Raw genomic sequence first — 24,752 nt, 5'->3', positions numbered from 1 at the left:
CTGTGCGACCCCATAGACGGCGGCCCACCAGGCTACCCCGTCCCTGGGATTCTCCAGGCAAGAACACTGGAGTGGGTTGCCATTTCCTTCTCCAATGCATGAAAGGGAAAAGTGAAAGTGAAGTCGCTCAGTCCTGTCCGACTCTTCTCGACCCCATGGTCTGCAGCCCACCAGGCTCCTCTGTCCATGGGATTTTCCAGGCAAGAGTACTGGAGTGGGGTGCCATTGCCTTCTCCAATGTATAGCACAGGGGACTATATTCAATATCCTGTGATAATGTATAATGGAAAAGAATATGAAAAAGAATGTATATATATATATATATATATATATATATATATATATATATATAACTGAATCACTTTGCTGTATACCAAAAAGAAATACATCAGTGTAAATCAACTATACTTTAATAATAAATAAAAATAAAGTCTATTTAAAAACTAAAAAAACAGATGTAGGTAAGTGTAAACCTGTCTCCATCCAGCCTCCTGCCCAAATGTGACCAGATGCACCCCTACCTCTCTCGGCCGTGCTAGGCCAGCTGCCGTTCATTCTCTACCCTGTGCCTTTGAACCTCTCTGCTTAGAATCCACCTCCCCAGCCTTGTATCCCCAGCTTTGTTTGATCATCTCCAAAGAGGTACCCACTCCCAGCTCAGACATCACCTTTGGCTTCCCGACCCCTATGGGGCCAAGACGCTCTTTCTCTGTACTCCCAAATTAAAATCGGAGCACCCCACCAGCCCAACACTTGCTGTTCTGCACATTACCTCTCTGCTTAATTCTGCCTCTCCTGGAGACAAGCCAGGGTCTAAAGCGGCTGTCTAGGCATCCCAGAACCTTATACAGAACCTGCCACATTTCAGGTGCCCACTAAATGCTAGCTGGAACTTACAGCACTTGAATAGTGGGCTGTTAACCCTAAGGCATCCTGTTTCCACTGCTTCCTATACGGGTGACCGTGCCTGCTCTGAGCCTTAGTTTCCCCACTGTAAAGTGAGGAATACTAATAATAGCAATGTCTATTTCACGGGTTGTCAGAAGGACTTAATTAAAATTGGAGAAGGAATTCAGAAAGAAAGTTTACACATGTAAAATTAAAATGTGTAACAAGACTTTGGCCACCTGATGTGAAGAACAAACTCATTGGAAAAGGTCTTGATGCTGGGAAAGATTGAAGGCAAGAGGAGAAGAGGGCAGCAGAGGATGAGACAGTTAGATAGTATCACCAACTGGATGGATGTAATATGAGCAAACTCCAGGAGATAGTGAAGGACAGTGAAGCCTGGCGTGCTGCAGTCCATGGAGTCGCTAAGAGTCAGACAGGACTTAGCGACTGAACAACAATAACAAAACCAGAAAACAAGGAGGAGGTGAGTTTTTTCAGACTTCTAAATTGCTTTGGCCACCTCATGCGAAGAGTTGACTCATTGGAAAAGATTCTGATGCTGGGAGGGATTGGGGGCAGGAGAAGAGGACGACAGAGGATGAGATGGCTGGATGGCATCACTGACTCGATGGACGTGAGTCTGGGTGAACTCCGGGAGTTGGTGATGGACAGGGAGGCCTGGTGTGCTTCGATTCTTGGAGTCACAAAGAGTCGGACACGACTGAGTGACTGAACTGAACTGAAATTGCTTTCAGCTTCCTCTACACACATAGTAACAGATGATGTCACAGCTTTGCCCTCCTTCCACCAATGGTTTCCCATCACTCTCAGAATACCATCCAAACGCTCCCCATGGCCCAATCTGTCTCCTGATCTCATCTCCCTTTCTCAGTCCAGCCACCGGTGGTCACCTCGCTATTTCTGGAGCACACCAGGCATGTTCCTTCTTTGGGGATTTTACACTTGTTCTCTGCTCTGCCTGGCATATGCTGGCTCCCACAGACCCACACAGCTCTCTTCTCCACGACAGGCAGGTCTCAGTAGAAACGTGCCCTCTCGAGGGGAGCCCCTTTCCCTCCCTGCAACCCTCCACCACTATGGAAAAGAGCATCCTCATTACTTTATCCCTGACAGTGCCTTGGTTTTGCAGAGCACTTATGACTAATGGACTTTCTTTGGTTTGCTTCTCCCACTAAAACCAAAGCCCTGTAGAGGCGGGGACTTGGTTATGTCCACTGCTGCTTTTTTGGTACTTAGAACCATACCTGGCACAGGCCGGGCAATCAACAAATGTGGTCAATGAATGAGTGAATGAATATGTGAACAGATGAATCCCCAGAGACAGTGGGAAAGAGAGGAAAATTGTCTTGCACTTCCTTCTGAATTCTTTCTCCACTTCCTGCAGCACATCATGTACTCCAGAGCCAAGAGAAGGAGCACCAGGTGGAAAACCAGCAGCCCCAAGGCGTATTAGCTGCATAGTCATGGCCTTAGCTACTTCACCTGTGCAAAGGGCACACTCTTAGGGCCCACGCAGTGCTGTCAGAACAGATGCGGTACTACAAGGAGAGCCCTTAGCACATGGCAGCCCTTACATGTTCCCCATGGTTCATGTTATAATCTTAGAGCCTGTTCTGACCCTCTCTGTGCCCTCTGCCATCCAGCATGCAGGGGACATGTTCTGCATACGAAAAAAAAAAGAAAAAACTATTTAAATCCTGGTTCCTCTTTTCAACTGTACAGCATTCACATCCTTACCCACAGCCTGCTCCCCTGGGGATGTTTGCCCCCAAATAAAGGTTGTCAAACATTTTAAATGTTATTAAATTGTCCAGTAATGGGAATGCCCAAAGCAGAGAGCCAGTCAATCAGGATTACTTGAGAGCTTCAAAAAGACAGAAGGAAACAATTATTAGGTTTAAGAATATTGTGTTCCCTCTCCCACACAGCCTTTATCTAAATCTTCATTTAATTGGCAGCCTTCAGCACTGTCAGAATTGCATTCTAAGAAGTAGGAGAAGTTTTCAAACATTTATGCAATGTTATGTGCTTGGCTCACAGCTGCTTCTAGGAATGATCCCTTCTGCCAGGGATTTGGGGATGCGATATCAGTGCCACTGCAGGGCTGGGAAACTGACCTTGAATCAAAGAAGACACTGACACCGCCATGTAAACTCAAACACACCTTCTGAAGTTTGAGGCAGAGAGAATAGGACCTGCAGCCTCCCCACACTATACAGGTGGCTCCTGGAGGGCAAGAGTTGGTCCCTTCTATCATATCCTCAGAACCTCCCCGACTGCCTTGACATATCATGGGCATGCGCAGATGTTTCTGGAATGGCTAAAGAGGATCTTTGTGATTTTATGTAATAAGAGAAACCGCCGCTCAGGCCCAAGTGTTTCTCTCTGAGGGGTTCTCACCAGAGGCTGGGTTGGAAGAGAAACTTGATTTCTTCCCATCTCTTCCCCTAACAACTACCCCCCACCACCTTGCAGTTGACCAACAAGTTTCAGGAGGATTGTATAATACCTCCCGATCTTTGATCTGTCTGCTCCTCTCCTCTCTCGGTGCCTTAAATGGGGCCTTCAGCCTTCTTCTTTGGGACTATTGCAAAAGACACCTAAACGTCTCCCATTCACAACCCCATGCAGGAACAAGCATGCTGAGTGTTAGAGAGGCAGTGCTTGACATTGTCACTCTGCTGCTTACAAATCTCTCACGGCTCCTGCTGTTTTGGGGACACTGCATCTGTGAAACAGTCTGGAATCTCCCCCTGCTGACCTCACCTCCTACAGCCCCGCTCACTGGGCTCCAGCCTTACATCAAGCAACTCCCAGCCCTCCCAAGCCCTGACTGCCAGCTGCCTCCCTTCCATGCCTTCCTTCTGACTGAGGGCTTTGGGCAAGCACATCCCACCTCGTTTTCTGACTACCTATTTCTTGCTGATTCCTCCTGGCCCAGTTTGAATATCCGTCATCTACCCTAGAGAGCCTTCTTCAATCTCCTCACTATCCTCCCCCAGGTAAAGGACAGCCACTGCTCTGTGCTCCCAAAGGGCCTGAAGCTGATAACCATTTATTTCTTTATTTTTTTTTAACTTACATTCTACCATGGTACTACTTGGGGCTTCCTGGGTGGCTCAGTGATAAAGAATCTGCCTGCAATTCAGGAGACATGGGTTCAATCCCTGGGTCAGGAAGATCCCCTGGAGGAGGAAATGGCAACCTACTTCAGTAATCCTGCCTGAAGAATCCCGTGGACAGGGGAGCCTGGCAGGCTACAGTCCATGGGGTTGCAAAGAGTAAGACTCGACTCAGCGACTGAGCGTGCACACACACGCATGGTACTACTTTGCACAGGGAGTGTGCAAAGCCTCAGTATGTAAGTTCAGTATTTTCCACAAGGTGTCATGCAACTGGGGTCAAAAAATAAAATACCATCAGGTTCTCAGAAACCCCCTCCTGCCTTCTTTACAACCACGTTGGAAAACTGTCTGGTGATACTTAGCAAAACTGAATGGTTTTCCAGGTGGATAAATGGTCCCAAGTCCTCTCATCCTATCTTGACAATGTTGACTGTTTAGTCTGTTTCAACTTGTGAATCATAAGATCCTGCGGTTAGGGACTATAATTCTGTTACCTCCTTATTACTGTTCCTATCACAGAACTGGCATATGATAAGTTCTCTATAAATGCTGACCAAAGGAATGAGTGAATGAATTAAATGAATGCATGAGAGAGAAAGGTAAAGAACACGCACTGTCAGTTTGGATAATAGTCTCAGATTTCTTCCGATCGATGCTTTGCACACTCCTTATTTGGAAGCCACAGCAGTGGCACAATTCTGGGTTCCCATCGAAACTCACGAAAGACCAGATGTCCTCTAGAGATTGTCAGAGAAAAAAAAAAGGCTTAAAGGTCATCTGTTTTAATCAGAAAAACCAGAATTCTAGGAAGAGCAGGCTAGTTAAATTGGTTTGACAGTCAACCTCGGCAGCTTCCAGCATCTTCCTAGATTGGTTCATTTTCCAAGATCTGTGATTTTTAAATGAGGAGTAGGATCAAAGGTCAACCTTACCCCCTAGAGCACAAGCTAAGTATGTTCTGTAATCACATCACAGAGCAAGCTTCAAAAGCCCACAGTGTAGTGACGGCAACCACCTGTCTATCTTTGCACCAGATGAATGGCTTTCTGATGCCATTAATCAGAAAGGTAGCTGAATAAAGAGCAGCCGATGCTTATTTAACCAAGCTCTCCTCATCCTGTCACGAGTGAGCAGCACAGGCACAGTCCTGGCCCAGGTGAGAAAGGAAATCTGCTGGAAACTGCCAGAAGCCTGTTATTTTCCTGTAACCTTTCAGAGCCTGGAGGTGTCACCGGTGACAGTCAGGAATGGCAAACAAATAATGCTTTTCCAAAGCACAAGACCCCAGGGAAATGGAGATCCAACTCTACAAGGTACCCCCGCCTCCCCAGAACCTGAGGCTGGTTCGGGACAATGGTCTCCGTAGAAAATGCTGTAATGTTAGCAAGTCCTGAGAATTGTGCTTTGATGACGGCAGAGGAAGGCAGCAACAAAAGGTTGGCCTCGCAAGCTGTTGCTTTCAAAGTGCAAATCGGAACTTACAGCCTCCAGAAAGATGAAAGTTCAGTTCAGTCGCTCAGTCATGTCCCCCAAATTTGTTCTGATTGGACAGAGCTGGTCCTGCCAAAAGTCTCAGTCATGTCCGATCTCCCTCCAGCCCAGGATCACATTGACAGCAGCCTATTCAATTGTCAACACCATTGACCCATCCTAAGTCCAAAGGTCCAAGGCCAGAATCACTCTGCTGCTGAACCTGCTGGGGTTTCTGCTGTCGGAGGCACTGCAAGGAGAGGCTGCGGACAGCAGGGCAAACCCGCAGGGTGGGAAGACCGGGAAGCTACCGGGCCCAGCTCTAGTCCCCATGGCTCCAGAATGGCTTTCTTCCAAAGGTTTCCCCTCTCTGAGCCTGTCTTCTCATCTGTAAAGTGGGAAAGCCATCCCCTCCTGATTGAGAACTGAAACAATGCACAGCAAACTCTTTTCTCTGGGCTTGAGAAAAGGAATTTAGGGAACAAACACCACCTCTCCCTCCCAACACAGCTGCAACAATAAAGAGTCAGGAGAACCAGATTCGAGTCCTGATTCTGCCAATCAGTTGCTGAAGAAGAAAGGTCTCTGGGGCTCAGGCCCCTTATGGTAGACCTCACCTGCAGGCTCCTGAGGGTGGAGCAGAGATGAAGGAAGACACTGTGTGAGTAAGCCCCACAGATGGTGAACTCCTCATCTACAAGGTGGGAGGAATCAGTAACTCCGTCATTCGGAGACTTGAACCAGACATTCCGTATGTAAATACTTAGCTGGAGTGCCTGACACAGAGATGATGTTCCATAAATGTTAGTTTTTAACTGAAGTAATCACTAGGGTGTCATTTAATTAAATAATAATTGTTAGAGCACAGATGATGATGATGGTTCTTAGCCTCACCACAGAAGCAAATTTAAGTTCTGCCCTTGGAGAGACTGCATCAAGCTAACCACATCTCCCTGGGGCCCCACCTGCCAGCAGGGGATGTGTCTAATGAGGGGTACTCTCTCTGACTCCGCCCCCACCCCCCAAAAAAAACCATGCACCAGGTAGAGACCTGCAGCACCAGATAAGTCCCCTTAACACAGAGAGAAAGCTCATTCCAGCCTGGCAAAACACACCCCTCAATTTCACCTGTTGATCTGTTTACTTTTTTAACTTTCGGACGTAAGCTGCTTGCCACCCTGCACCCCTGGGCCTCCAACCAGCCAGAACTGGTTCTCCTGCAGGCTGGAGCCTGGGACAGTGCCTCCATTGCCTAGCGTGCAGACTGATTTCTACACCATGCAAAATCAATCCCGGGTGTGCAATTTCTCTGGCGGCTCAGCCTCGGAGGGAATGCTTCCTTGGCAAGTTCCCGGATCGCCAAGGGCAGGAGCGAGCAGGCTTGCCAGCAGCCAGCCCTAGAGAGGCAGGGAGATTTGGAAGGACAGGGACCAGAGAGCGGCGCTGAGTTGAACTTCTTCCCACCGGCGGAACATTTGGGGGCTCAGATAATCCTGAACCGAAATAGCCAGGGTAGGGGTTATACTCAGGAAGGCTAAGTGGCTGGGTTAATAAGGCTTTTAGGATTCCTCATGCCGCGTCGGCAGAGTGCAGACTTCTCCAAGCATCAATTATAAGAGCATAAAACTTTCCAGAATGGAGAAAGGGCACTGAGTTCACAATGCTTGCTGGGGTCTGATGGATCTTCATCTACCCCCTCTGAATCTTCCAAGTGCTTCATTACTTGGCTCCCTCAGCTATTCTGCAGTGCCTTCCAAACTCCTCCGAACTTTGCTTTAATGAGCAGCCTCTGTTTATTAACTCTTTGGTTAAAAAGAAAAAAAAAAAAAAGTGAAACCTAATGCATCTCATTTCCTGCAAATTGCAGATGGTTAATCTCCATCTAATAAAGCTATGCATAGGGTGTTACACAAAATCTGTTTTCTCCTGAAGGATGGGAGAGCTGACCACTTGCTGTCCCCAGCAGCGTGCTGTTAGGCCTCTAGGCGTATGTTCTTAAGGCACGTTCAGTGAGCTTCAGTTTCTTGATCTATAGCTTGGGACTGTTTCCCAATAGCATTTATTGTGATGATTAAGACACAAGATCCCTGAACTTCCCTAGTGGCCCAATGATTAAGACTCCGCACAGCAACTGCAGAGAGCACAGGTTCAATCCCTTGTCGGAGAACTAAGATCCCACATGCCATGAGTTGGGGCCAGAAAAAAACAGAAACACCATGATCTCTGCCCAGTTTGAATATACAGTGTACCAGGCGTTGTGTTGAATTTTCTAGGCAAGAATACTGGAACGGGTTGCCATCCCCTTCTCTAAGGGATCTTACCAAACCAAGGAATCAAACCCTCATCTCTGTGTCTACCTGCACTGGCAGGCAGATTCTTCACCACCACCGCCACCCGGGAAGCCCCTAAGAAGCCTCTGGGATGGAGCTATCACTATTCTCCCCCATTTAACAAATGAAGAAACGGGGACAAAGAGTTGTGAATAGGATTTGCTCAGGGTAAAAAGGCAGTGGGAGCGGAGAGTCAGGCCCGGGCAGCCTGGTGCCCTCCTTCTTAACCAGTAAGTGCTTTTCCTTTTTCTATTTCTCCTTCACTTCCCCGCTCCTTCCCTTTGCTCTCTGACATCCCTCCTCCTTTCTAGCGTTCATCTGTTCCTTAGACTTGTGCCTGTCTTTAAGTTTGTACATGGTCTGACCAGTCATTTCACAGGTTCCCCCCCTACAGTGTCCCGCCCCTGCCGACCAATGCAGCTAAGCTGTTTCTTGACTGCAGTGGCCTTCTCAAAGAAAACCAGTGGCCATTCCTTCTTCCTGCAGAATCTAGTACTTTCCCCAGCCCTTCTCTCTTTACCTTCTAAGAGGACTGCAAGTTCCTCCTTGAAATTCCCTCTTTCCTACTTTGACATTGTAATAGTCTGTGTTTCTTCCCCCTCTCATGGTTACCAATCATTCCTCCATCATCCATTCATCTATCTGTCCATCCGTCCAGTTCATTTAACAATTATCTGAGCTCAGATTCTCTGTAAACTTGGACAAGTCATTTAGTTTTCTCACCATCTATTACCTCACCTATAAAACAGAAATATTAAAAACATAGTATACAGGATTGTTGTTAGGTTTAAATAAGACAGCAGATATAAGGAAACCTGGCTCAAAGAGGTACTCAACACATACTAATTGTCTCATTGCTAACTTTCTCCCAATCAGCCTTTAAGTCCTGAGATCATTTCTGGCATGCTTTCTCTTTCTTCCCCACCAGTCCATTCACCAGCAAGCCTCTAAATCTGGTCCTTTCTCTTCCACACTTCTTTTGACCTTCATTAGCTCACAAGCTGGACTCGCCTTGGGTTTTTCTGGACCCAATCCATCTTTCACATCGCCCCCACATTAATTTTTCTGAAATATTATTTTTTACTATGTTACTCCCATCTTTAAAATCTCCACTGATTCTCTGGTATCTATTTATTCCATTTTTTCCTTCTTTCACTTTTCAAGGTTATTATGTTTTTCATTATAAATGTAATATACACACATCAATAAAGATTTATAAACTGAAGGTGGGGGAAATCACTCAGAAACCCATCACATGAACAAAGCTACAGTCAGCATTTTGAAAAATATCCTTTCAGACTCCACACCTCTTTTTCAATATATAGAGACTTTTTGCGTAGTAAGAATCCTACTCCACACACATTCCATTCAGTATTCATTTCTCGCTTATGTGATTTTTTTCACGTCATTGCTGTCTTCATAACTTTCCCCTTTAATGCCTGTGTAATATTCCATTGAGTCACTGAACCAGTTTCCATCTGCTAGAAATTTGGTTTATTTGTCAAGCACTTAGGAGAGCCAGGCACATGGCAAATACTCAATGAATGCTGGCAATTGTCATTATTTCCAATTTGTGCCGACACATATTTGCTGAGAAGTACTTCTGCACATCTCTTTCTGTGGTATGTGGCTCTTTAACCTCTTTAACGTCTCAGATGTGGATTACTGACTCAGACGCAGATTACTGGCCTTTACTGTTTCTGTGCCTTGTGACACTGCTGGCAGCACGTGCTGACGTCATCCCACTGACGAGGCCACATCCCTTCTGGCTGTTCACTAATGGACCCAACTTCCACTGCAAGAACCTAGCTCTTTCCCGAGGGCTTTCTCTGGAACAAGAGTGCACTAGCGGAGCCGGCAGCCCACTAGTGCTCAAACTCGATGCCACCTGGGGCACTTCCAGAACAATGCCCACCTAGACTTGCGGCACAGAAACTGGGGCCCCCGTACCCCTCCGGTGGGATAGCTCCCAAAGGCCCCATGTACCCGCAGGAGCAGCTGTCTGAGCAACAGGCGCTTCACGTAACTGCCTCCCTTCCTGGCTTTGCTTCCCCACCATGCTATGGCTTTCCCTGGCTCGTCTCCCACATGAAATTAACTGTGTTCAAATTCTCCTCTTGGAACCTGCTTCTGGAAGAACTCGGGCTGAGACTGTGACACTTACAGGCAAATGGTTAATATCCATGCTAACACCTGTCCATTAACCTCTTCAAAGAACCAACTTCCATTTTCCAAGGTCTCATGGTTTGCTAGACCAGGATTTTACAGTGTTGTCTTGAATCCTCATCCCAGTCATAACAGATAGATGTCATGGCCTTCATTTCAAAGACCTGGCAGCTGAAGCACAGAAGGGTTAAGCAACCTTGTCCATGGCCACACGGCCCTGCAGGAGCAGAGCTGGGATTCAAACTGTAATTCCACTTTCCCCCGAGGCCTGAGCTTTTACCTACAGGGTGTCCCGCCAGGCACTGTCCCATAATGGCATTAGGATCCTCCCCCGGACCCTAGACAACCGCTCACCTACTTTCAGTTTATATGGATTTGCATATTCTGGGCAGCTCTTTCCATTTCATAGAGTCATACAACACGTAGCATTTTGTGTTGAGGACTGCCCAAGTCTGAATCTCAGCCTCAGAGCTAAAAAGCTGTGTGACCTTTATCAAGTTCCCCTGGAATTTCTCCATCTGTAGAATGGAATTAAAATCATACTAGATATACCACAGAGTCACTGGAGGATTGACTGTGCTAACCAATACATCTAAAGTACTCACAACAGGGCTCAGCTCGCATTAAGCACTACTGAGATGTCAACCTCCATTACTGCCATGACTACGAATATTACTAGTCTGCTGTTCCTCTGCCCCAAAGCGTGTGACTGGTGGTGGGCGTCCAAAGATGAACAGAGCACAAAAGACAGAGCTCTTGCCCTCCCCCAGTGCACAGCCTGGTGGGGACTATATGATGGGGAAACCAGTTTAAATGAACGCAAAGTCTTATGACATGCATATTTAACTCCCAGAGATCCAGGTCTTTCACAGAAAAGAGAAGGAAAAAGAACAATTTAAATACTGCAATTAAATTCTGTAAAATTATATCGTGCATATATCCTTTATTACTCACTATACATCCCTGCATGCATTTATATGTTGTTACATATTGATTACAGTAAGGGTTGCATACACAAAACCAAATACATTGCAATTTAATGGGCAACTTAAGAGATCTCAAGGTTAATGAAGACTCTGTGTTTGCCTTAAACCTTGACTGTGTAATCTAACCCTTGGGTAAAATGTGACTCTATTGTGTGCCGACAACAATAATTCACAGTGATTCCAGATAAACGAAATCAGCCAACAAGTACCAGGCGGAGTCGGGTGTTAGGCTGCAGTAGGTTCCAGCTGGTCAATGCCAATTTGCAAAGCACCGCTTCTGCCCTCCACAAGTCCACAGAATCATTGTGAAAATAAACCACATAAACATACTCGTAAGGGGTTGGTGAGTGGCAGAACTGGGTTTAGGAACCAGGTGGAAATGATCTCTCACCTACCAGCAGACAGGACAGGCAGACACGAGAAGGGCGGTGCTTTCTCCTGCCCCACCCTTTGCCCGCCTTGTCATTCTCCAGAGCGCTCATCACCGCCTGGCAGACACCATGTGTCTGCCTGTTCCTCTCTTTCTGTCTCTCCCCCAACTAGTATGGAAGCTCACTGGGGCAGGGACTGTGTGCACACTGTTCACGTCCGTATTCCCAGTGCCCAGAAGACATCTGAGTGCTTTGAAGAGTCAGTAAGATCTGCTGGTGAATGAATGAAGGAGGGTAATAATTTAGAAAACCTAGAATTTTCTTCCATCTTCTGTCGCCCAAACACCCATAGTCTGTTCCTCCAATCTCAACTCGCCTATTCCTTAATTATTCAAAAGTAATGGGAAAATATTACACACCAAAAACGAAGTCCTAAGGGAGCATTCCAGGGCTTTGGCATACTGGTACCATCTAGTGGGAAAGAGCATATTTGCAGGTGGGTGCTAAACTGAATTTGGAGGGTTGATCAAAACAACCACCACAACTGTTTCCTTTATCATTACCTCTACCGAGGAAGTTTTCTGTAGCTCACACCAATGGTGGCAACTGGAATCCCTTATGAACTCATGTTCTACCCAGGGCATACATTGCCCATCCAAGCACTTGCCATGCCTCTTCATTTTTCTGCTCAAGAATTTTTCCAAAATCATGGTTGCCCCCAGGGTCACAAAGGCTCAGCAGGGAAGACAGGAGTTTTGGCACCAGGGGCCACCCCTGACCGATGAAGCACAGACATAGGTGCCCAGCCTCCTATCCTGCAGAGGGACCATTCTAAAGTGAGTTTTACACCACTCTTCCAAGGGCCCCCAGCAGCAGTGAGCCTCAGTTGCCCAGGACAACAACCAGCTCAAAGATACGCGTTTTTAAATTGGCTTCCCTTATTTCTTGTTTCACAGTTCTGACTTCCATGAACTGGAATTATCTCTCACATCAGCTCCCTGCATTGAAGCCTGTGTCTCCATGACTATTTGGGACAACTCGATCCAAGATACAGGGTCTAGCACCAATATACCTTTGGGTGATAAGAAAGCCTTAAGAATTAGAGTCAAGATAATTACTATAAAAGCTTAAATACTGTGTATTTTAGAGCTGGTCTAAGAATTGCTTTCCATAGTTGACTCCCAGCATCTTTACCTTGATCTAAGTCGAGGAGAATCAACAGAGATATGTGGCCCTAAAGAAGTACTACATTTCTCATGGAGACGAGAGAACAAAGAAAAAGGTCTGGTCTCTATCCCTGGGCTCTGCTCTGTTCCAGTTTGACCAACTGGTGAGATAGCTAATGGTTTAGACTAGATGAGGGGTCAAAAACCTACAGCCTGAGGGCCAAACCCAGCTCTGCCCGTTTTTGTAAATAAAGTGTTATTGGAACACAGGCCTGACCATCAGTTTACATATTGCCTGTTGCTGCTTTTATGCTGCATTGATAGTGTTGAGTAGTTGCAAGAGAGACCATATATTTACTCGATAGTCCTTTATAGAAAGAGATTACCTGCCTGTGGTTTAAATCATTGGTTGCCATAGTTTTGGACTCCCAAAAGCAAAATTTCAAGAAAAGCAAAAAATAGAGACTGGACAAAGGTTTACCAACAGCACCTTACCACTAAGGACAAAAATGCCCTCTGTGTATTAACCAACTTCATTTCACAAATCATAGGGCGTTTTAACCCGAAAAAGTAGAAAGGTCATAGCATCAGAATAATGAACTTTCCATCCCAAGAGAGAGTAGTGGGTGAGCTCAGAACAACTGCCTAGCCCGTTTTTTTTTTTTTTTTTTTTTTCCACAGCACTACCATTTTCCAAAATTATCATGTTTACTTAGATTTGTTTTTCATTCTTTTTCTCCCTCAGAAGAACATAGACTCCATGAGGGCAGGCAATCTTGTCTGTCTTAATCACTGCTGCTTACCCAGTGTCAAACACCATGCTTAAGATACAGTTGCTGATCAGTAAATATTGTTAAATGAATGACTCAGTCAAGTGTGAACTGTCTAGACTGGGGCAGATATAAACATCCTGAGAGGCAGAAAGGTAAGACCATTGTGCAGGTGGTGAGGGCTGGGACAGAGGGGGAGTGTGTGTATCTGGCACAGGGGCTCTGTGAACGCCCCCTACTCTATCTCCAGGACATGAAACGGTGCCAGCCACATAACAGGTACTCAACAGATGCTCAGTGAATTAGTGGCTACCCTAACTAAAGGACCTTATACTGAATTAGGAGGAAAAAGAAAACTCATCTGATAAAATGCAACTAAACTTCAGTTTGGATTCCCAGGCAGCTCAGTGATAAAGAATCTGCCTGCCAATGTAGGAGATACAGGTTCAGTCCCTGGGTCGGGAAGATCCCCTGGAGGAGGAAACGCCAACCCACTCCAGTATTCTTGCCTGGAAAATCCCATAGATAGAAGAGCCTGGCGGGCTACAGTCCATGGGGTCGCAGAGTCAGACATGACTGAGCGACTGAGCTAGGCACAAACTTCAGTGTAGATTCAGTCCAATGGCAACTCTATAGATCCGAGTGTCTGGATATGGCTCCAGGCTGCGTATTTCTCATTTGCCTATAGACTGAGAAAACAGTGCTGCAGACAGTGGCACTCAGGAGGCACTGGCTGGACAGTCAAGCCCTCGGCACTCCCAGAGAGGGGTGCCGTCCAGCCTCAGGCTCGGGGCAGGCAGGAAACTGCCAGAGAATTAACCCGCACGTTGGAATTAGCCTGCAGAGAAGCCACACCTAGGCTGGGTCCTGGCATCTGTGTGGCAATCCTCACTGGGATGGCTGTTCTTGTCGGGGGAAGCTTAAGGTGTGGGTGAGTTGTTGTTCCTGGTCAAAAGCAAGGACTCAGCAATAAAGAATACCGATAACCGTGAGCTAAACCAGTTCTGAAGGTTGTAACTGGTAATCCAGAGAGGAGGTCTGGGTCCCAGGCCTCCTTTTAGAGACAGGGAATTCAAAAATGAGGTCTCTGCAGGCAGCTGTTTTGACTCCAAAAGAGAGAACAAAAGGGTGAAAGAAGAGAATTCTTACATCATTTGAGGGGACAAGGGAGCAAGTTTTTGAACAGTAGGGAAATACAGAGGGAAATGGACATGCACAGAAATCAGAAAAGCATGGGTTCAAACCCTGGTCCCAGTTCTTAGTGCCTATGTAGCCTTAGGCAGATGACCCAACGACTCTGAGCTTCTTTTCATCATATATAAAATGAAGACAAGACTACTTGCTCCTAAGGGTTGCAATAAGAATTTGAGGTAATGTATGTAACCGGTACTTAGCAGTAAATTATACAGAAGGTTATTACAGTTATTTTTATTTATTTTCAATAATATGCTCATGGTGTTGACAAGCATATCCACATACACACTGTCCTGATAAAGCCTCCTGGGAACAGCTGCTGGGAAGAAACATCTAGAAGATATGATCCCACCAGATCAAATGATTTTATGAGGCATAAAATCCCCAGGAGAATGATCCTTGGGGAGCCACAGTATGAGAACTGGCAAATCCTTCTCTGGGGAGCAAACTTAATTTTTTATTTTTCAATGTCTGTACAGTTTTAAGTACACATGTATTTTTCCCCTGTAAGTTAGAGACTCAAGACCAAGGCCCTCCAGTACCTTCAAACCATAAAGTGCCTTGCAGCACCATGTGTTAAAGCAACCAGCGTTCCTAAGCTCCCAGCATTAGCAATTATGGGATGAAGCCATGAGCATACGTTTATTTAATGCTCACCAGCACCCTGCTAGGCAGGTATTGGTATTCTCCATTCTTGTCTAGACACAGGAGGAAACAGAAGAAGAGGAGAAAAAGGGTAATTGATCAGAGGTCGCACAGCACGAAAAAGGCTGGGTCAGAATTCAGATTCGATTCTCAAAGCTTCAGAAATCTCCCTGATGCTCCTAAACTAACACCCCAGCTCCTCTGGGTCCCAGGGGACCAGAGGCCCTGATTCACCTCCAGAACTTCCCCTACTGAGGGCCAGGGCTGTGTAGTAGTACTCGTCTCTGGATCCCCAAATTAGCGGGATTCTTGGCACTTGCCAGAAATGAAAAATTATGGGGAGAGAAGAAAATATGTGAGGAAGAGAGAGGGAAGGAGGAAGGACGGAGGGAAAGGAGAGAGGGTAGTTCGCTCCTTCAATGCCATTTTAACTCCCATTGTTTCCGGTTGTAGTAATTACCAAATTCGTATTATTTCAGCTATTTATTTCTTGTTTCTTATTGGCAGCCCTCAGAAGACCAGAAGACCCACAAGAACAGGCTTCTTGTCCATCTTGTTTACCTATGAACTCCCCAAATGCTTCCGTAAATAACTTAGCACGTGGACGACTGTACATCGCTCACCTTCTGAGGATAACATACCCGTGCTGCTTTTTTTTTTTTTTTTTTTGAGACAGCAGTTGTTATACTTTTACCAGGACACCACTGCCCAGCACCCAGCTGAAGATTCTGCTGCTACACCAAGAAATGTAAGCATCGCTGAGGCTATATCCTATGCTGAAATGAAGGTCTGTTAGCATTTGCAAAGTGATTGCCGAACGTAGTAGATCATTATTTGCTTCATGTAGGAAATATTTCTAGTGCTGCTGATTGAATGTTCAAGAAACGATTAAAGGGCTTGGCAATGTTTCTCTCAAATATCTTTTGCATGAAAAGCCTCAGAGATTGGTTAATTATAGAGGCTACGCATCAGTCACTCTAGGCAAGGGCACTTCCAGGCCCCGCAGTGCCCATCCCTGCTGCAAGCATGGACTGGTCTGCAGGCATTAGCGTCACCAGGGCCTGGACGCCTCGCCTAAGGAGCGGTGCTGCAGCCTGGCTCACATCTCCATGGAGATGGCCCTCAGACCCCGTTTATGACGTCAAACACCTGGGGTCCTTGTGTGGGGCAAATGGTTCCAACTCTCTGCCAACTGGAGGAGTGAGAACTCAAGCTTGCATCTTTAACCCCTCCCTAGCCCTTGTCCTGCCATCTCAAACCCAGATGCCAAGCCCTGGCAAATTCTCCCCTAAATGTCTCTTGGATGCTCTGAGAAGGTTGTGTCTACTGCTCCCATCTGCACTGTCACTCCCTGGGTCTAGAGTGACAGAGTCCCTGGGTTCTTCCCATGATCGCAGGCCTAGACTGGCTTCTCCTCCGATTCATATCCAGTTCCATCCTCCAGCTACACTAGCCAAATTACTTTTTCAAAATAGAAATCTGGCCTTGTCACGCTGGACCCTCCACCACGTTGCTTTCAATGACTTCCCCATTGCTCCAGGACAAACACCTAAATCCTTGAGATGGCTGACAAGGCCCCGGTGGGCCTGGCACCCCCAGCCACTCCCCAGGCCACTCTCTGGGCTGTAGTGTCTCCTGCACGGAGTTCCTCCACCACCCACACCCTGGCTTTCCTGTGTCCATAAGCCTCGCCGCTCCTCCAGACTCTGGACCAAGCAGCAGGCTATCAGGGAAGCCCCCCAGACTCTTCACCTAGTCTGATGCCTTTCTCATATTCATACATTCATCCATGTTTACTGAGGCCGTACTATATGCCAGGCTCTGTTCTAGGCCCTGGGAAGCCAACAGTGATTCAATCAGATGACAACACGTGCTGTATTTTAGTAGAGGGGAGAGACGAGGCACCGTCAAGCGAAACATATAGACTGGCAGGATCTGACAACTATGTGTCCTTCCCTTTAGCAGTTGTCTCTGTTTTGAATCATTTATTAATGATCCCTGCCAGGGAATATCTTGGGATTCTGAGGCCCAAGAGAGCAGACACCGAATCAGCCTTACTAACAGGTGTTCCTTGAGCACACAGTAGGGCCTGCTTGAATATCACAGGTGTTTACTGAATCCATCTGGCCCCAGGTGAACGTCCCTGAGGTCAAGTTGCTCCAGTGCTTGGGGCTTAGGAGGGATGAGTCTTCATATAGACCTTTAATGTCTCCTTCCCTGCGGACTCTCTGGCTGTAATTTTGAGCCAGAGCAGGAGTCAGCAAACTTCTTCTGCAAAGGGCCAAATAGTAAATATTTTAGTCTTTGTGGGCCATATGGTATAACAACTCTGTTGTTACAGCACAAGCCCAGCCACAGACAATTATATAAATGAATGGGCTTGGCTACTTTCCAATGAAACTATTTATAAAAACAGGCTGCAGGCAGGAATCGGCCGAGAGGCTCGTAGTGTGCAGCCCCCGAGTTAGATGATCCCAGATGCCCGGCAGCCTACAGCAGTTGGAGGCCGTGCCTGTGTGGCCTAAGTCAGACGTGGGTTCCGAGGACGGGGTCCTGCAACTCTCCGCAGACCCTACATCAATCGACAGGGCTATTATCTCAGCAGCTCCAGCTTCAGGCATTCACAGGCACCATCTCCCCCGGCACTTGGAAAAGCAGGTCCCTGCCTGCTTTTCTCCCGGGAAGGAGACTTTGGCCTGGAGGCCGTGTTAGGCAGGAGTGCAGGCTGCTGCACTCCTTGTGGGGTCCCCAGGCTCCCCCAGAAGCTGAGCTCACTTCCTGGCCCTGCCCAGGCATGTGCAGGGCTGTGCTCAGCTCGGCAGCTGCTCCCTCCACCCCAGCCGGGCCCCGCTCCGCTGGGAGACACAGGGGCTTTGTACTTCTGTAGCAGACGGGGTGACACTCGCTGGGGTCCTTTGAAATGAGACGTGACATGTTAAAACGCGCCTAATGCTAAGGCTAATTTTCAGGAATTTGAGTTCTGCTGGCAACTGACAGAAGGAAAACAATCCCCCCCTCCCTGCCTTTTTTTTTTTTTTTTTTTTTGGGTATATGTATGTAGTTATATTTACCCTGATCTTTGGGGTCTGCAACGACTGAAAACAATACTTATCTGAGGCTCACCTGCTGGTGTGGGATGAGTGGACAGATTAGTCTAGTATTTATGGAGCCAGAGAACATTAATTGTAGCATTAGCACTGCATGAAGACTGTGGTGGGTGTTAACTGCTAAAAACAGTTATAAAAACACCACGCAAACTGCAGTTGGCACTAGAGGTGACAATGTCCCGCGTATAAAAGCACTCTAGACAACAGCTACGGAGCCGTTACCCTGAGGTTATAAACGCTCTGAGTGTTAGCTCCATGCTCCCGGAGTCCCCTGCAGGACTAAGGACCGTAGGGTGCCGCGATGATCTGACAACGTGCGGATCTGACAACGTGCTTACTGTGGGTGAGCAGGGCTGCTGGAATGGCAACGCCCAGGGAGCCACTGTGCCTCCAGGGCAGGGATGCCCTCGATGTGATCCTCTGTGCAGTGCACTGGGGCCTACGTTCTCTCCAGGGGTCCCAGAGCCCCTTGGCTGCTGACACATAACATTGTTAACGATGCATCAGCACCCAGGTTGACTCAGACCTGCAGTGTGCCACTTCTCTGGGGGTAACGACTCCACGTGAAACAGTGACCTGGGTGTTGCGATGCTCTGGGTGGCCCTAGTCACCTAACCACTTTTGGTGGTAGTAACGTTCTCAGGGAGGAATGCCCCTTGGTCTTGTTCTTTCAAAGTTCACATCCAGGTGGTTCAAACAGAGTGATCGAAAAGGGGCCCTTCCTTTTCAAATAGCCTTATCATTGAAAAATAGGCAACATCAATCTGATCAAGCCCCCAGATTTGCAAAACCAGAAGTTCCTGATGCAAAGGCCTACCAGAGCAAGGAGGTGAAATAGATGAGCACAGTGGGATGGGTGGGTGGTGGGGAGTGGCGGGGACTGTGGCCAAGTACAGAGGCAGGTCCTAAGGGGACAGCAGTGACTCAGCTCCAGGGAACTGTGGCCATGTGGGAATGTAGTTCTTGGGCTGCCTGACCTTCTGACATTTTAAGAAATGCAGGAAACATGTTGTTGTTTTTTAAATATACAATATCCTATTTTCAAAACATTTGGGCCAAACAGGATACATCCATGAGCTACATTTGGCCTGTGGCTTCTACTCTGCAACTTACCCCTGGAAACAAGAGTTACAGAATTGGGATGGATGGCGTTCAGTCCCACCAAGCAGATATCTCGAAGGTTCAACCTGCTAAGCCAAAAGGTGACCCATTCGTCTCCATGAGCCTTGGCTCAGTCTGCATTGCAAGTTTGAAATGTCATTTCTTCTCCCTAGCCTGCCCTTAGCTGTTTCTCTCAGTAGAGAAAGAAAGCACTTTCCACCCTAACCCTAGAATAAACCCACTACTTCATATCTGGTGAAGGTCCAGGGCTCCTACAGTCCAGCCAGTCATCATTTGTACAGTCTGTGCAGATATGCGGAGCCAGGCCTGAGGTCCCCAGAGGCTACACAGGCGACAAGGGGTGGTGAATTGTATCGGCAGCATCCTTCAGGAGGGTCAGAGTCTCCCAGGCGTGTGGGTACCTTGCTGACAGCTAAGTAGAAACAATGCAAAAACCAGTGGTCATCTGATTGATTCTGCTCAACTGATTATTGTAATTGGATGACAGGCCGATATTTCCCTCTGCTTTTCAACTGGTGTTGCAGGGTGAGTGGACCCGGCTAATGATTCACTTTTCTGGGTAGTGACCTGATGGGGAAGATTACCTCCTTTCACAGGCAGAACTGTGCCTGCTGTGTGTCTGGTTGCCTAAAGAATAAAACCAGGTTCAACCAAAGTCAAACGCCAGGAAATTTCAGAACTTTCTCACATTTCACATTGCATTGTCTACCAGGGTCTTCAAAACGTTCCCTGCTCTAATACTCAGAGGGGATAGATAGTTGAAGAGTAAAATAGAACAGAATAACAACAATAGGGAAAAAAGGAGGGAAAGATAAGATAATTTGTGCAAAATGACAGGACTTCTCACTGGGGGAGCTTGTAGAAAAGAACTGAAAATAAGGAGAACACTTTTTGGTTTTGATGGAGCTTTTACACTGAAATTCCTCAAAATATGAGAGGTAGATTTAGAATTTTGTAATGCTGTGGATGGAGCCCTCTTCTGGAGAAATTTTTCAACAGGTATTAAAACAAGATCAAAACACACAGAGATGAGCCCACACACAAACACAGAAATATGAACGACTGTTGGCTGTTGTCATTCAGATGTGAATTGAATCCCTAGTTCATCCTCGTCTTTAGCTTCTACTATACAGAAATTAACTAGACTCCCCAAGCAACTGTCTTATGGAAGGAGGGAAAGAAATATATTCTCAAGGAACCAGCTGTACTTTTACCTCAACAGTGAACTTCAGACCGAGACTCAACATTCACACCCCAATACCGGTACTTTTAGATAATGCAGTTACTGGGTGAGTTGGTTTGTTGGGCAATTCTGCTGTTAACACAGAGAGGATATTTCTAGGGGGGAAAAAAAAGATTTTATTTAATGGAAAACCCACGAGCTAAAGATAGAAAAGGAGAGAAGGGAGGGAGGCAGAGAGGGAGATATTAGCTAAGATGACTGTTGGGGCTTCTAATGTAGACTGTGGCATTACATAAATTCCAGATCACATATTCAGCCTTGCAGTTTATTAAATCTCTTTGGGGACTTGCTAAAAAAAAAAAAAAAAAAATTGTTCAGACACATGAACGCTACCACTTTGCAATTCCTTTCACCACTTATATCTGTTTCCCCAGCGCTTTTGGAATCTTACAGGCTGTCACATGTTGAACCCATCTCAGAGCAAGCGATCTCTCTGCAATGCTCACAATCCTTCCTCCCCAATGAAAGGGCTCTGCAAGTAAACTCTGCCCTTAAAATACAATATATGAGTTGCAGGGGCATAAGAAGACACTGATTCTCATTTAACACCCTGAAAATCAACATTCTGACTCCAAGAAAAACCTCCCCATCTTAAACCAACATCTCAGAATGCCATGGAATAGTTTTAGTCACTTCCCAAGTGACTGCTCTCCAAACCTGGACCACTCCCTACAGTCCTAATTCTTGGGAGATTACTCACTCATTGTTGGGGCTTTTGGCTAGATGTGACACCCAAATTGGGCTGGGGGTGGAGGAATCACATTTTGCAGTGGAATTTCTAGCTCACGCCTCTCTTGATTTGTTTTGCATTCATTATTTACCATAGCCAAATTCCAGAGGCTGCTTCTGGGACTGCCTTTCCCAAAATGCCCCAGGGGAGGAGAGAGGTGACTGCTTCTCTGCTTTGCCAGCTTCCAGCCATTGTTGCTTTGAATTCCTCTTCCCTCTTCCAAAATGCCTAAAACAGCAACCTAGCCAATAAACTTACAGAGATTGATGGCTTCCAAAACCAGACCCAGTGTATTTCAACGGTGGTAGAAAAACACACACATACTTGCCTGAACACCACTAAGGCCAAGTGACTAATTTGCTTTATTACATTGTTTTTCCCCTTTCTTATGTTTTCTCTCTGCCTGGGAAAAGTTTTGTTTTTGCTTGTAGGCTCAAAGCCTCCCAGACTCTCCCCACCTTTCACTACGCCACACAGAGCTTTGCACTTGAACTTCTTGCTGGTTAACTGATTTGCACCACAATGATTTCCCTGCAAGGTACTATTGCTACCAGGATATCGGTTACTGTCCTAAGGTGGACATTTGCTCCGATTATGAATAACAGTGTAAGAGAGAAATAAGCATCTCAGGGAAGGCAATTGAATTCGAGGTAAAACCTCTGCTCCTCCATCCTAAAGAAACTGAGAGAACCAACAGCCTTCAAAAGCCACCTGTGCCAGGCAGGTCCTGGGAGAAGAGACACACCAGTTGCTTTGCAAAAGGCATCATTCCCTAGAGCACAGGAATTGCTGGGTGCTGTCGTGTGGTCTGATTTGCTCAGAGGAAGACAGAACCCTGGAATCCAAACTGAGGTCAAACATGTCCATGGAGAAGAGGGCTGTAAAGTCCTAGGTCAGGTGGTGGTAAGGGCTCCCAGACACGGAAAGCTCCCAGAGTGCTAGGCCTGGTGCTAAACGCATTACCAAGGGCATCCTGTTGAATGCAATCCAATCTGCCTAGCAATCCTAGGAAGGTGACAGAATTACTCCACCACGGAGAATCTGGAAGTTCAGAGAGGCTAAGCAAGCTGCCTAGGTGGTAGCACCAGCACACGGCAGAGGGGATCTGTCTGAATCAGAGACATGCTCCGAACCACCCTACTAAATTAGGATAGACGCGCGCGCGCACGCGCACACACACACACACACACACACACACACACACACACACGTACACATATACACACGCCTCCTCAGAGATAGTGAAGAGTCCAGAAAGTCTAGAAAACTGGCTCACAGACAGGCACAGGATTTGTGGCAGGACTTAAAGCTACAGGGACCTCAAGAGAATCAGCCCAAAACCCTAGTAGGGAAGAGTATGACTGTAGAGGGCTGTGGATCCAGGGAAGAAAGAAGTCATGAGCTGGGAGTGGACTCACCAGCCAGGCACCCTACTCTGTCCCCAGGCACCATCATCCAACCTCACCTGCCCCACACAGAGTCATCACCATGGTTACCGCTTCCTGGGACACTGACCCATTTCCTAAAGTGGATGCCTCCCTGGTCTCCCCTCAGAAGGCTCCACTGCATCTCTGCAGTCCAGCCAGCCCCCCTGGGACTCCAGCGGCCTCACCCTCCCTACCCCCAACCCCACTCACACCCTCACACATGCGTGTGCCTCTTGCCCTGGCATCCAGCAGTCCTGGCCAGGAACTCGACACCCATTCCCAACACCCCAGGGCACTCCCTGTCTCCTTCCCTCCTCTCTGCCTGGCCCTGCCCCCATCTCATCCACCCACTTGTAGGCTGCCAGCACATGCCATGTCCCGTAGGCTGCCAGGAAGGCCAGGGGGACTGGGTCACCGTGCTGTCAGAAAACGGGCCCCAGAGCCGGGCTGAGCCTGCCGCCACCAGCACCTCCAGCCTGGCCTCCTTTCCTGCACACAAACTTCCTGAGATCTGGGAGATGGTTGCAAGAGGACCAAGTCTCCATCGCCCCCCTCTCCCGGGTCGCCGGCCCTTCCCTGGCGCCTCAGCGCTCGGAGGGTTAACAGGCAGCTGCAGCCTGGTGGGCAAGGCTTGAACTTTTCTCCGCGCTCCGCGCCGCCCTCGAACACCGCAAAAGCGGCAGTCGAGGCTCGGGGCGGTAGTTCCAGGGGGCTAGACAAAGCGGGAGCAGGAGAGAGGGGGCTTTGCTGGGGCCTGCGCCCGGGCGAAAGGATGAGCTCGGCCCTTATGGGCCCGAGGTCAGGAAGGGAATGGACCCCGATGCGGGCGCGGCTGGCGCCTTTGAGCGACAGCGGCAGCCGGGCTGCGGCGTTCGGCTGGCCCGAGGCGGCTTCCTGCGCGCCGCCCGGCGGAGCGAGGGGGCCCGGGCGGCCCGGGAAGTCGGCGATACCAGGTCGGCCTCTCCAGCCCGGCAGCCCGCAGTCCGGACCCGAGCTGCGCTTCCCCGATCGGCGCTGGGTTGGGGGAAACCATGACTCTTGGAGTCGCCTCCAACTGAGTCTCGCCAATGCATGAGCCTACTGAGGAGGCGAATCAAAGTTACCCCACTTGATGCAGGCGAGAATGTCGCCCCTGCTTGCGAAAAAAAAGGACTCGGAGCTCTCTCCACCTCTCCTGAACGTACACACACACACACACACACACACACACACGCAAGCCAGAGTGGGAGACCGCCAGCCCACCACCACCGCCACCCCCCCCCCCCCTCACCGCCCTAGGATTTCAGGGGCTGAGAATGACCTCCCTTTTGAGCCCCCGAGCTGTCTTCGCCGCCGCACCCGGAGTCCCCCAACCCTATGAAAGCCCCCTCGCCCAGCCCGCGCCAGGCAATCGTAATGCAGAAAAGGGGCTCGGGGCGCGCCCAGCAGTCCCCTCTTCCCTACCTGGGACAGGAGAACGCACAGGACGAGCGGAGTTGCCGGCTGCATTTTGCCCGACTAGAAGCGCCCGGCGGCGTTTTCATTCATGCACGCGGCTGCACTGAGCATATTTTCCGTGGGAGCCAGGCTTTGAGGAGAGGCTCTGCCTCGCCAGCCAGCCAACTTCCCAAATAGATCAGCGGCAGCATCACGAAAGCATTGGGTAGAGGCTGATGACCAGGACCAATGGCTTTACAAGACGGATTCCTTCATAAAGCTCCCTCGTTTTGCATGGCAGATACGGGGCGAGCACCTCGCCTGGCGCGAGCCCCTCGCAGGAGGCAGCCAGTTCGCTTTTTTGGACTGTTGGGGCCCAGCCCCACAAATCACGCTGGGCAACGCCAGCTGATGCCACTTTTCCAAAGAATGGAATTGCACCGGGGAAAGGCGGCCACTTGCAGCCCAGTGCAAGAGATTCTCTTTATTAAAATGTTAATAAGATCCACTTTATTTCCAATAAATCAAATAAAATGACCCCAGCAGTTCCAGTCCTTTCTACCCCTGGAAAG

At 48.1% G+C, this 24,752-nt stretch overlaps 1 protein-coding gene across 1 annotated transcript in view; it reads right to left on the bottom strand.

The window, feature by feature from the left end:
- Positions 1-24,474, bottom strand: part of CDH13 (cadherin 13) — a 1,011,953-nt gene extending 987,479 nt beyond the window's left edge. Inside the window, exon 1 of the mRNA XM_019978955.2 lies at positions 24,208-24,474. Coding sequence (XP_019834514.1) covers positions 24,208-24,252 — 45 coding nt within the window. The 5' untranslated portion in view covers positions 24,253-24,474. The remainder of the gene's footprint in view (positions 1-24,207) is intronic.
- Between the last annotated feature and the right edge of the window lie 278 nt (positions 24,475-24,752).

Source organism: Bos indicus, chromosome 18 (assembly GCF_029378745.1).
Source record: "Bos indicus isolate NIAB-ARS_2022 breed Sahiwal x Tharparkar chromosome 18, NIAB-ARS_B.indTharparkar_mat_pri_1.0, whole genome shotgun sequence".
Taxonomy (NCBI): domain Eukaryota; kingdom Metazoa; phylum Chordata; class Mammalia; order Artiodactyla; family Bovidae; genus Bos; species Bos indicus.
The sequence above is the reverse complement of the archived record's forward strand: the minus strand, read 5'-3'. Positions and strand labels throughout refer to the sequence as shown.